The sequence below is a fragment of the Macrotis lagotis genome, chromosome X, assembly GCF_037893015.1.
Source record: "Macrotis lagotis isolate mMagLag1 chromosome X, bilby.v1.9.chrom.fasta, whole genome shotgun sequence".
Taxonomy (NCBI): domain Eukaryota; kingdom Metazoa; phylum Chordata; class Mammalia; order Peramelemorphia; family Peramelidae; genus Macrotis; species Macrotis lagotis.
This window is the reverse complement of record NC_133666.1, coordinates 274562433-274576607: the sequence shown is the minus strand read 5'-3', so window position 1 is coordinate 274576607 and position 14175 is coordinate 274562433. Positions and strand designations below refer to the sequence as shown.

General features: G+C 32.3%; 1 protein-coding gene across 1 annotated transcript in view; it reads left to right on the top strand.

Annotated features, from left to right (window-relative positions):
- Positions 1 to 7462, top strand: part of PARP8 (poly(ADP-ribose) polymerase family member 8) — a 234471-nt gene extending 227009 nt beyond the window's left edge. The window contains exon 26 of the mRNA XM_074206602.1: positions 2544 to 7462. Within this exon, the coding sequence (XP_074062703.1) occupies positions 2544 to 2646 (103 nt within the window). The 3' untranslated portion in view covers positions 2647 to 7462. The remainder of the gene's footprint in view (positions 1 to 2543) is intronic.
- Positions 7463 to 14175: the final 6713 nt, after the last annotated feature.

Below are 14175 nucleotides of genomic sequence, written 5' to 3'. Positions count from 1 at the left end.
GAATCTTTCTATCTCCAAGATAGCCCATTCCAGTTTAGGAGCAGCTCTAAAAACCAGAAAATGTTTCTTTCTGTCAATCAATTTACTGGCAATATATCATCTCCTGAGGTAGCATGGTTCTTATAACTGATATTATGGAATGTTTGGGAAGGAGAGTTGTACAGCATTGTAGATCTGACTTAAAGTATTGTTTTTAGTTTTGTATATAACATTTTGGGGAGAGTCTCAGCAAATGAGCATTTTGAGGAATGCATCCAAAATAGTGAAAGGCCTTGAGATAATGCTATACAAATCATGTAAGGAATCCAGTTCTGTTTAGTCTGGGAAAGACTAGTATAAACATTTAGAACTATTCAGATGTTTGTGGTAGAGGAATAAGACTTTTCCCCCTGTTTAAACATAGAGGGAAATCTAGTAATAATAAATAGAAAGCTGAATTACTTTTCTTTGGAAATAAATAAAGTGGAGTGAATGGATATTCTTTTTTAGGAACAGTTTAGAATAAAATTGCCTTCAAGGTCCCTTCCAATGCTGAGGTTGTGTGTTCAAATCCAGTTTGTCTGCCATGAATGAACTTTTCTGCCCCTTTTTCTTTTATTTCTCCTTTATCTTACCTGTTAGAAATGCCCATCATATCTCAGTGTGCCTTAATTTAATATTGTTTGGGAATAAACTCCTAGGATTGACAAGTTTTGTGGTGAAACGATTACATAAAAACATCTGTATTAATCAAAAATGTTAAGTAACATTGCATAAACTAGATGATCCACACCATCAGAATAGATCATTAGGTATGTAGATTTAATAGGAAAATAACAGGACCAATCAAGATCATTGAGGAGGAGTTTCAGTTTCTGTTAATTTTAATTCTGTTAATTTTGTGATGTTAGCTGTCACATTTCGTCTTTGTTTATCTCTGGAGCATTCTGATTCCATCTGATTCTTTATTTTGGAGTTAATTACCAGAGTCCTCCAAATCTTCTAACCTGAAGCTATTTTTATAGAGAAGTAATTCCCTACCTATTACTCCCAGATTGTTATCATGGTAGTTTAACAGATATATTCAAAATAAACTATTACCTAAATGCCTTTATTTAAGGAAATGAATCATTTTGAAATAAAATTACTTCTGAATCAAAAAATTCAGAAGTTGTCCATAATGGAATATTGTGTGAATCTTATGGATTTTTTCATAGCTAAAGTTCAAAATATATTTGTATTTAAGAAGCATCCTCTTAACATAGAAAATGTAGAGTAAGATCAGAAAAAATTGAATCAAATCTATAATGAGAATAAGATTAAAAAAGCAAAGTGTTGAGCACAGAAAGATGTCAATAAAGGCTGAGGAGAGGAGGAAGAAAAGCAAAGAATTAATGATGAAATGGTAAATAAATAAGATGAAATTTAAGTCAAGAAAAATAGAGAAGAAGATAGCTAAATTAATTCCTACTATAATGAGAAGCCCTTCACTAGTATAAGATTGAAATTAAAAGTTAAGGATATGGATATGGACATGTTAGTTAACTGAGTAAGAGAGTGTATTTATGGTAGGGTAAGAGAGGGTCAGGTAGAAGGTTGATACTATAAAGGGGGAGTGATCAAATGACTGGCAAAATGGAAAAATAATATGTCTTTATAGTGATTTGAATATGCTTGTCTGCCAACTATTCTGAAGAGCAATTTGGAATAATGCCCAAAGGGTTATAAAACTTTGTATTTATTTACTTTGACCATTACTAGAACTGTGTCCCAAAGAGATAAAAGGAAAAGGACCTATATGTATAAAAATATTTTTAGATTATTTTGTAATAGCAAAGAAATAGAAATTGAGAGTATTCCCATTTATTGGGGGATAGTTGAACAAGTTGGGGTATAAGATTGTGATATAGCACCATGGTGCTATTAGAAATGATGAGCATGTGGGATAACTTACATAAACTGAAACAAAGTGAAATGAACAGAACCAAAAATACATTGTGCACAGTAGCATACATTACTATATTATTATATGATGATCAGTGTATGAACAATACAGATTATTGTATGATGATCAGTGATGAAGAAATTCATTGTTCTCAGTGATATAATGGTACAAAATAATTCCAAAAACTTTATGATAAAAAATGGTATCCACCTCCAGAGAAATAACTGATAAAATCTGAATGCAGATTGAAGCATACTTTTTAAACTATTGGTTGTCATCATCATCATTTTAGCCCCTGCTTTCTTTTACAACATAATGTTTTGTGTGACTGCACATGTATAATCTATATCGGGTTGCTTGCCTTATCAAGGATGAATGAAGGAATGAGAGAATTTGGAACTTAAAATCATAAAAAATGTTAAAAAAATTTTACTCACATGCCATTGAGAAAAAATAAAAATAAATGTAAAATAAAAAGAAAATATGTATTCGGAAAAAAAAGTGGTGCTAGATACATTGAACATTTTTTATCTAAATTATCTGTTTTACTCTGTGATATTCAGTTACAAAATAAAATACTTTCTTTAAATATTAACATTTTCCTTGTTTCATTTTTTAGTTATGAAGATGGTCAAGTAGGAGATACAAGCATTAATACTCAAGAAGGAGGCATTCATAAAGAGATTCTCCGGGTAATTGGTAACCAAACTGCAACTGGCTAAAGGACCACTGCTTTCACTATCATGATTTGAAAGCCTTCCTCGGTTTCAAAGCTGGATTTTGAACTGAAGAAGATGAAAAAAAAATTGTTATAAACCAAATTAACCCTTTGAATACCAATTTTTTTCTTAGTATTTCTAAGTCTCATTGAAATACCTAAAATGGTATGCAATTTATCAACTGTAGGGGTATGGAATCTAGTAATAAAATTCAACAGCACTTAAACAAAAGTTTGGGCTGCTCACAATAAAAAAGATTTAAAAAGGAGTTTTGTGCTGATATTTTTATATTAAACTCTTTAATTGGACATTTTGGTATTATATACCGGCATTTTAAATTTAGGTTAACCAAAATAGAACAAAGAGAGAATATTTTATAATGGAGCTTACATCTATACAGGATACTTTGCAATAAGTATTATTGTTTGTACATTCTAATGTACTATATTTATTAGTACTATGGAACATTAGAATGTCATGGAAGGGATGTTACTTATTCTAGTTGTTTTTTTCTAATGCAAAAAATAACTAGGATTTAATGCAGTTCCTTGCCAAAAAAAGTAAGTATATATGTGTTTTGCATATATATGCATATATGTATGTGTATATAAATAGAACTATAAATATATTTATACATGCACACACATATATGTGACCACACTGATGGTGCAAATCTAGAATCCTATCCTCATCCTGTACGAAGACATAAATTTCAGTAATCAGCAAATCTGGATCTAAACAAGATATGAGCCAACTCCTAGCCCCTTCTTTGGAATTATCAGTAACTTTTCATTGAAAATATGTGTGTGTGTGTGTACAATTTTTCTAGTTGCCCATGTTTTATATAACAGGCTAAAGAAAATATTGTACATATTTAGTTCCCAATATGTGAAAGTTTATCATTTGAATTTCATCATCATTTTGGTGGTATTGATAAATTTCTACATGAACTAAATTTAATATTTAATACTTAAAATTTAATGATCAGTTATTCAAAATCAATCCCTGAAAGTTTAAGGAGTATTATTTTTTTTTCCTTCCTACCATGGGAACAGAGGCAGTGTTACAATGAAGAGAACACTGAACTGGATTTCAGAGGAGACTTGGTTTCTAGTTTTGGCCCTATCACTAACTACCTTTGGGCATCAGTTTCCTCAGCCAGTAAATGGATTAGCTGGAACTAAATGATCCCTAAAGTCCCTTCAAATTATGACATTATATGATTCTATTTTTAAAAATATTACAGTACCTTTGTGTTATGTCAGATTTTTTACATTTTTCCATCTAATACAACTTATTTTTTTCATATTGAGAAAGAAGACATTAAAGCTTCTTTTATATTAAAAGAAAGCATATAAGTTTCTAAATTACAGTATCCATTGAAACACCAGCTTTTTAAGAGTCACATACTTTTGAAATCATGCCTCTTTCCCCATATCCCAAGGTTCATTGTGGAGCTTAATTGATAGCATTCCATTTACTAAGGGATCTTTGTGGAATCAATCTGTTTCTGTCAGCACTTACACTCATGGGACTGCCATGCAATTCTGAGCCTGGAATCAAGGTTTATATGTAATGTTATCTCATTAACATAAACAGGAATATACACTCACCAATCCCTATACATCAACTATCTGATTCAACAAAATCTCATGTGAAATAGCCTCTTTTGAGCATTTAACAGATTAGGAAAACTATCATACACACATGACTTCGAACATAAAAATTATTAATGATCATAGTTTGGAAATATTGATCATAATGATATCATCTGCTTCTACCTAATTATAGTTGATCTTTGCTATCCTTTACCTTTGGACCCATGCTATATCTATGAGTAAAAATTCCCTGCAAAGGAAGGAGATGAACCCCCAATATAAAGGAGTTCATTTGGAGAGTTTCTGCAGAGTAAAGGAAGGCTCTGCATGTTTTTAACCTAGCCTTTCCAAGTCGTCAAGAAAGTCCATGCTTTGCCTGCACAATTTCAGTGATGTATAAAAAGAACTAAATTAGCATTGGAATAAAAATTTCATATCATAAGCCCCAGGAAAAGAGAACTCTCACAGTATAAAATTAATTACAAAGTTAACATGTGAAGAAAAATAGTTCTTATGTTTAAGGCTAAATGTCAATATAATGAAACAAAATCTTTCATCATGTTAAACTTTAAGTACATTCTAATGAGTGATAAAAAAAAACCCAGCCTTTTCCCATAACAGGTGATGACTTTATCAGTATTATATTGTAGATATGACTAATTTTTAGGTGATGAGATAGGGAAAGCATTTAAATGAATCTTCCTGGGCAAAGTATCTAAGCAGAACTCATTTTTAAAGATCAATTTATAAACAATATTTATCTGATGACATTACAGTCCAGTGATAAAGACAGTGTCACATAAAGTTATATTAATCTAATTTTATTTGCCAAACCATATTGATTTAGGAAATATTGTGACTCAGAAACCCAGGGGGTTATTTATCAACTTTAATATTCAATGGGTTAAATATTACAGTTATTTCTCAATTCAGTAGCCCAATTTTAAAATATTTGTTGAGTACTGAGACTTGTTCAATGATTCTAAATTTTAATACTGTACTAGTGTTTTTTCTTAATCACTTGAAAATTGTTTACTGATGCTGTATAATAATTATATTAATTTTGTACACATTGATACTAAATAAGAATCCACTGAAAAAGCTAATAATTTATTTTCCTTCATGAGGATGTGGTCAAGTAGAGGAAGCAGATTAGAAAGGACAGAGTGGAACTGATTTAAAAAATCTACTTTCTCCTTAACTTCATTTGTAAACATTTTACTACTTAGATGAATGTCCTTTTATGACAATGACAATGAAAGAAATATATTCATACTGTATTTGAAAAGCATAAAAAATAATGATGTACTCATAGCCTGTTCAGTTAGAAATGGGCAATTACATTTTAATGGAGAGGGTCTCTGTTTTGTTTTGATGGTGGTTGGCTTTGGTAAATTTTTAAATAAGTTAGGGTTTTTTTTAAATTAAAATTTGAGATAAATAAGACTTTACATCCTTATTTATTGTCAAATAATTTTTATTGCTAAGATCAATGCTGTCACTTTCATTTCACACAGAAAATATTTGTCAGAGGAAAATTTAAAAACTGAAAAGAATAAATTCTTCAGTTTTTTTCCTGGCAAAAGTTGACCCTAAACATGCACAGTTTTTTTTTATCATCCAATGAATATGGTTGAATGAATTTTAGAAGTGTGAAATGCAATTAATATAATGTTGTCAATTATAGGATATAGACTATAGGAACAACATTCGCAGCCCTTGTTAAGAAATTTGGATAATTTCATTTGTCCATAATTTGGTGTATCATAAATTTTAACTTGACCCTATGGCTTCATTCCCCTGAATAGATAGTAATGTCAAGTTGCTACTTTGAGCATTTTGGAACTAATGACTCTTTAAAAAATTGACAGTGTAAATCTGTCTTGACTGAATTTTTCATTACAACACTACCTCAGGATAAAAGAGGCCAATATTTTTACAGGAAAATGTTTCTTCCTGTAAGGAGTAAGAAGAATATCACAAATTGGAGGAAATCATCAACTGTTTTGTAATGCAGTCATTTATGGGCAAAGGGATCAACAACTCTGCCCCTCTTAAACTCTTGAGAATACAGTGAGATTCCTGTTTAAAACACTAATGTCCTAAAACAGATAATTTCAAAGTCAAAACTAATGATTCCCTAATTTCACTAGCTTTCTACATCAACCGGTCTGGGTGAAAATTAGGATGAGTAAAATGGGCAACTTGTTTTGGTTGGCCAGCTGAAGTTTCAAACTTTTTGGAAAGTTTTGATTCTTAGTGATTTTTATTTTTTGTCCAAGTGTAGAATTGCTGTATATTATTACCCAGCCAATATTTCTTTGAAGTTTTGTATGCAGTATGATATATTAGGTATAAGTTTTTGTAGGTCAAAAGAATTTAAGTAGTTATTAGCAAACCTATTTAGAGCGTGAAAAAGCTGTGTTGAAGAATAGATGACATTAAACATTTACCAGCAAGTCAATAAAATAATCCTGATACATTCTATATAATTTAATGTTCTAAAATTATTTTTTCACTTTGCCCAATATTTACTGTATCTTTTGAGTAAAAGACATACAGTCGTTCCTTTATGTAAACATTAAGATATGCCTCTGTTTCTTTAACTATACAGCCTTCTTGACAAATTTCTTGAATTTTGTGCACAAAATAGTATTGCAGCCTGCTATTTAGCCTCTGGTGCCTTAGAGTTATTATAAATATTTAACAATATGTACATAATGTAAATACTGCCAAAAAAAGATCACTAAGGCCAAATATTTTCTCTATCACTTTTTATGGCACTTGCTTTCTATTGCTACTTTAGCCTCTTTTATCCAGCTTTGTAACAGTTATAACATTGTAGCCAATGTAAATGTTTACTTTCAATAAATCTGAATTTGTTCAACAAGTACTGTATATGTGGGCACTATTGTGAGAACTCGAATAGAATTTGGCCTCCCCCCTTACTGAATCTTGCCTCTGTGTTTTGCTGTTTTTGGAATAACTAAATGAAATCTAAAACAAATATATTTTATTCATTTTTCCCTTCTTCTGACAGTCTGATGAAAACATTCTTTTCTTGAAATACAGAGTGGTTGAGGGAGGCTCCAGGAAATAATTGATTATGTATGTGAGTGTTGTTACGGTTATTAGCAATAGACCATAATGATGGTTTCAAAGATAGTATAGCTTAGATTTACAAACCTTCAACTATACAGTGCCATTTGAAGTCTGTTTGCATGTCTGAAGAGGCATTTTAAATGAACCATTGTGGATTTTTAAAACATTTTTTAACCTAGAAATATGATGTATATTTCAAGATAATATACTTGGTTGTTTTTTAATTTTTCATTATTTTACTCTATATATCACTTCCAAAATAGTCTTTGTCTTCACCAAGAGCCATTTTTATTACAAAAAATAAAAGGGGTTTTAGAATGGGGTCAGGAAAGCAGTTCAATAAAACTGACCAGGAGAAAATAAGAAGTATTATATATAGATATATCTTTGTGATAGTTATATCACATCCTTAGGTCCTCACTTCTTCAAATAAGGGAGGTACAGTCTTATAGTTCTTCCTCAGGACCACGTTGCTAGTATAATTTTATACCCACCCCTCCATTTGGCTTGTTTTTTTTGTTCTTTTCATTTTCATCATAGAAGTCATTATGTGTATTGTCTCTTAAGCTGTGCTCAACTAACTTTACATCCATATCCATAGTCGTATGTCTATCTGTATCTGTCTTTATATATCTATATATAGGAGATATATTTATTTTTCCAGGTTTCTATATATCTATAAAGAGAACTATGTCTTCTCTTGCTTCTCTAATCCTTATACTCATTGATTTTATTTCAAAGTAATAGTTACTTTATATAAAATGTCATACTTTTTATATATAAAATGTCTTATACTTTTCAAAGTTCAGCTTTTAAAATAAGATATCTAAATCATGATGACTAAATAATCCTCCCAAGGATTTAGTTCACTTTTAGTTATATGAGGAAATAGAATTTACTAAATACGGTTATGGAATGAATCTGTGATTTTGTTGATGATATTTGTCCTTCATTCTCGAAGAAGTTCATGACATTAGGAAGGTGATGCCATGACAAGCACGTGAATTGAATTTGAAGGAGGAGGTACCGTGCTAAGTCATTAGCCTCACTTTCTCCTCCAGAGCCATTTGAGTCTAGCAGCAAGATATGAATCAGGGCAATTGAAGATAACCCTGGATATAAGGAAATCAGAAATAAATGACCTTGCCCAGTCACACAGCTAGTAAGTAGTAAGTGACTTGAGGCTGGCTTTGAATTCCAAGGCCAGTGTTCTATTTACTGTACCACCTAGCTGCTCCTGTAATTTTGTAAGCAAAAGGATAAATGGAGAAATTTTCTCTATCAATACAAGTCATTGTCTTTTTTCTAACTTACAAAATTGAAGAGTTGCCTTTCTAAAGATTTGAAAGGTTTTGTGACTTTCCCAGAGTCACATAGCTCTCTCCATATTAAGCCATACTGCTTATTCAAATTCACTAAAATCAAATTTATATTAAACTTGTGACTAATTACACAATTCTAAGACTTAAAATATAATAATTTATAGGAAAGAAACTATAGACTACAGTACACAAAGGAAATCTAATAGTTATTAATTATTTAATATATGCCTTGAAATAAGTAAAAGACAATATTTCTGTACCACAATGATTTGTGTAGAAAGCAAATACGTTATAAAAGAATGGATAATAACCTAAAGCAATAATGTTCAAAGTGTTATAAGTGAGCCTATAAGTGTAATTAAAAATGTAGCATTCTTTTTTTTTAGGTTTTTTTTAACAAGGCAGTGGGGTTAAGTGACTTGCCCAAGGCCACACAGATAGGTAATTATTAAGTGTCTGAGGCTAAATTTGAACTCCTGACTCCACGACCAGTGCTCTATCCACTTGTGCCACCTACCCACCCCAAAATGTAGCATAATTCTTAATGAGCAAATAGAAGGAAAGTTTTGATGAATGGGATGGGACTTGAGAAAGTCTTGAATTATGGTTAAAGGATGACAGTCCAGGTGACTGGAACAGCATGGCCAAAGGCATGTCAAGAATTGGCAACAGACTTGATTGCTTGAAGTAATAAGTTTGCATTAAGCCATAATGTGAAATAAGAATGAATTGGAGTGGTGTATGCCTGGAAAGCAAAGGACTTTGGACTTGATTGAGTAGCTTTAAATTCCTGCTCAAGAAGTGACATGAAGGAAAGGCTGGCAGCATTATGCTAAAAAGATTCCAGAGTTCATAATGGAGGCCGGGAGTCTAAGTAGGTATAGTAATTCAGGCATAAGATTATAAAAACCCAGACAAAAATCTTGTGTGAGAGACATTTAGAAGGCAAATATTTAAACAGGACTCAGAAATTAGCCTCATAAATGTTACTAGAGACAGAATAATTACCTACTCCAACCTATGACCTTGAACAAATAGCTTAATCTTTCAGGGCCTCAGTTTCCTTATCTGTAAAATGAGGAGACTGAACTTGTGTGAGGTTCTTAACCTTTTATTGTATCAGGGATGCCTTTCACTATCTAGTTGAAAACTTCTGGACCTTTTCTCAGAGTAATGTTTTTAAAAACATAAAATATATAGATTTACAGATCCAATTTTATCAAAATGAAGTTGTTGGAATATTTAATTTTAATATTTAAAAAATTCACAGACTCCTGGTGAAAAACTCTTTCGCTAGAAGACATCTGAAATTGAATATTCCAACTCTTGGAATTTTATGATTTTTATATTGTAAACAGTTAAAGAAGGGTCCCATGTTTCAGATGAGATAGAACACAGATAATGATGAATCCATTAACATGTCAGGGAAAAGCTGAGAAGAGAAGTTGATCTGTTGGCAATAACTATAAGATAAGACAACTTATATGTATGCATGTACACACATATAATTGACCATTTTACACTTGCAAATTACAAAGGTAATCTTATTTGACTTCATAGCTCAATGGATTAGGCAGTTCAAACCTCATATCCATTTTACAGAGGAGAGAAAGCAAAATAATAGCATATGTTGTAGATTAAAGAATTAAAATCTAGGTATTCTGACTGCAAGATCAATGCCTTACACATCTTTTGCCTCATGTTAAGTTTGAGATGAGGAGGAAAAAGTCCACATCTATGGTCTGAATAGAGTTGGACTTTCAGAATCAGAGCACAGGTAACAGCTGAAGAGACTGGGGATTAATCTTCATAAGTGACCTTTGTAAGTGATTACAGAGAAGAGAAGTGAGAGGATAAGTACAAAGCCTTGAGGAGCAATCCACATTTAGGACTAGAGATGAGAGATGGAGTTATCAAAGAAATAGAAAACTAATATTAGTCACTGTCAAGGGTGCCAAAAGAAGAGAATGGAAAATGATCTTACTTCAATACTTCAAAGCTACATGAATTTATCTTAGTGTATAGTCTCTCTAATGACACAAATTGCAAGCCCTTCATGCCCTAATAAAAATTTTAATGATTCTCTTGGACATTATTATGATCTGGTCCTTAGCATTCTGGTGATGAGCTTTTTAAATCATCTTTAAAAGGGAAAATGTGATTGATAATATGAACCATGGCTACCCAATTTCCTTCTGGCTTTCCCAGGGGGAGTTAATTTTCTTCTCAGAGAAGATAAAAAGCATTTGACTGGCTAAAAGTGCCCCAGTTATGCTCTTTGTAATACAGAAGTCTATAAGTAGCTCCTTAGCCATCACAAATAAGAAAAGGAGGAAGGACTATGCTCAACCTGTGTCTTGATAAGTCTATATTAGCTTTCCCATCCTTTGCTGTAGGGAAGGGTAAAATAAGCTTAAATGTCTATGTACTTACAAAAAAAAAAGAGGGAGTCATGCTCTAAAATCTCAAATTAGTTAATGAAATTAATGTTATTCCTAATTCGACCTACACATTTAAGAAAATAGGAACAATGTAAGTAGAAGCTGCCCAATAGTGGAAGATTGTTCTCAGACAAATGAAATGCTGATTATTGAGACAATCTTCATGATTCAACTGGTCATATTACATTCCACAAGGATATTAAAAAGCAAATTTCCTAACTACCAAGCTCAGACTCATTTGTACCACAGTTCACAATTCTTTCTCATTTTCATGACATCACTGGAATCTACTTACTTCCCACTCATCTACTTCCTCTGCTCCAGATACAATCATCTGTTACTTTTCGGATCAGATAACCTGTAGAGCAAAATAATCTTCAGACTAGAAAAACTAAATTTAGAAATAGGTAAATTAAGGGATGGCACAAAAGGATCCAATTCCCAATTGGGAAAAGGTGTTAAATCTTGAGCATCTACACTACATTTTGATGTTTTTGTTGTCTTTTTTTAATGGATCATTAGCCAGGTTATTCCATGGGAAAGGAGAATCTCCAGTTCAAAATGCTAATAAAATTACCAATAAAGACCAGTAATCAATAAGTAATGAATCTCTTTAAAATTTTAGTGTGATTGAAAAAATGAGGATTAATTTTATAAAAATTTTATGTTTGGGCTTGCTTTGTGTCTTCATTTTCATATTGAACTCCCTCTTGAGAAAACTTCTCCCACCTCTGGGCAGCACCTTCTCAATGGGACATTGAAACATTATATGACTTGCCCCCATTCAGAAATCATCATTTTTCAGAAAGGAAGGTCTTAGACTTCCTTACTCTGTGGTTAGTTTTCTATTCCTTGCCTTTTTTATACCACTCACTTTAAAATAATCTGCTTCCTTTTTTAGTATACTTTTTAAATTCCTTTACCCAATTAAAAAAAATTCATCTTTACGTCTCCAGTATCTTAAAGTCTTTGCACAGGTGAAGCAGAACATGATCTCAGTATAGGTTTGGATGATGACCCATTTTGAAGGGTTAGATATTTGGACCCTTGAGAGAGCTTGTTGCTGAAGAAGCCACCATAAAAGATGAGAGAAAATCTCTAACATCAGTTTTTTCTGATTAAAACTATAGTCTTACTTAATAATTATAATTTTCCGTTTCTATGATGTTACAGGACTAGAGTGTCATCAGAGCACTCTGAATTTCATTTCTTGGTTAAGAGTTCATACACTAGCAAGTTACTTAACCTTTGTCCCAGTTTATTCAACTGTAAAAATCAGATTAATAAAACCCATCTCTCAGTGTTGTTGAGAATCAAATGAGGTAACATTTATGAAGTCCTTAACACAGTGACTGGTACATAGAAACAGTGTATATTCTCTTCTCTTCTCCCTTTCCCCCAAATATTCTTTCCCTGGTTACCCTGCACTGGTCCCTAGTAGTGTTTGGTAATTAAATACATATTAATGAGGCTGCTTTTCTCTAAAACCATGTTACCATCCTAAGGAATGAAATGAATTTCAAAAACAGGGACTATAAATTCCTGTGTGCATGGTAGGACTATAAAATCACACTGACTATTGTGTTTCTGATGAATTGGACCTTCTTCACACATTGCTTTTCCATCCTTATAAAAGCAGTTCAGATTATTCTTTGACGGGAGAGAGAATGGGAAGATTGGACTTGGTCCCACCCTTTGCTAGTTGGCTACACTAGTTACTACCTAGATGTTATCTGATATGCTCTTGGTTACCAATGGTGTTTCTTTGCTGCATACTAATATAAATAAATCATTTTATTTCAAAAGGTCTAGGACACATTTCAATAGTGGAGACACATTCTATTTACTAATTATGAACACAAATATATCTTAGACTTATTTGAATTATAAAGTTCAAATAACAAGCACCCTGTTTTTTGTCATTAGCAATGACTAACTGGAAATTGTAAATACAGTCAAGAAAATAGAATGTAGAGAATAAGATCAGTGGGGAAGAACAAATTAAGGACTCTTCTTCAGAACTCACATTTACAAGAAATTTGCACCATTAATCAATAAAAAATTATAAAGCACATACTATGTGCTAAGCACTGCCCAAAGCACTGGGTTTACATGTATAAAAATACAGTCCTTGTCCTCAAAAAGTTTATAATAGTGGGTGAAAACAACATACAAAAGGAAGCTGAAAAAGACATAAAGGTGCACAACTTGTTTTTGTTGAAGTGAAGTCCCAAAGAAGTGTACTCAGGGGAGAAATTAGGAGATCTGAGTTAAACTACTTCTTTAAATGGATGTTTGGAAATTCTTGGCCCCTCTGTCTAAAAATAGGGGTAAAAGTTGGTGAAGAGGTAGAGCTATGGGAAAACCTGCATTTAGGAGGGAACTGAGCATAGATGCCCCATTTCCCACTTGTCTGTCTTACTCTTGAACTTCTCTGACTTCTCCATTATGCTCCATGTATCTTATAATTGGGAAAACTTCAGGATCTTTCAAGATTCCATAAGTCTTGATGATTTGAATTTAAAGGTGGAATCAAGTCACATCATTTGAAAGATAATGGGCTATTTTAAAGTCTATTTTTTCCAAACAATATTTCAAGAAATCATAAATGAAAACTACACAGGACAAAAGCAAAATGTGCTAGCTTTTTGAAAAATAAAGCTATTTAAAAAAATTAAATGCCCAATCATAGTCCCAAAGACCAAAAGTTCCTTTGTGGTTCATTGTTTTGGTTTTGAAGCCTTGTTCTTCCTTTGTTAAAAAAAAAAAAAGATCATGACATCAGTGAGGTAATGTCATGATATGCATGTGAATTGGATTTGGGTAAAAGGGTGCTGTGCCTCACTTTCTCCTCTGGAACCATCTGGATCTAGATGCTAGATATGGATCGGGATGACTGGAGATGGTCTTGAATACCAAGCAATCAGGGTTGTCTTACCCAAAGGAACATAGCTAGTAATGTGAAGTATCTGAGGTCACATTTAAACTCAGGTCCTCCTGACTCCTGGACTGGCACTCTTATCTACTGAATGCAATAGCAATTGTTTTCTATTCTGACCAGAAACTCTG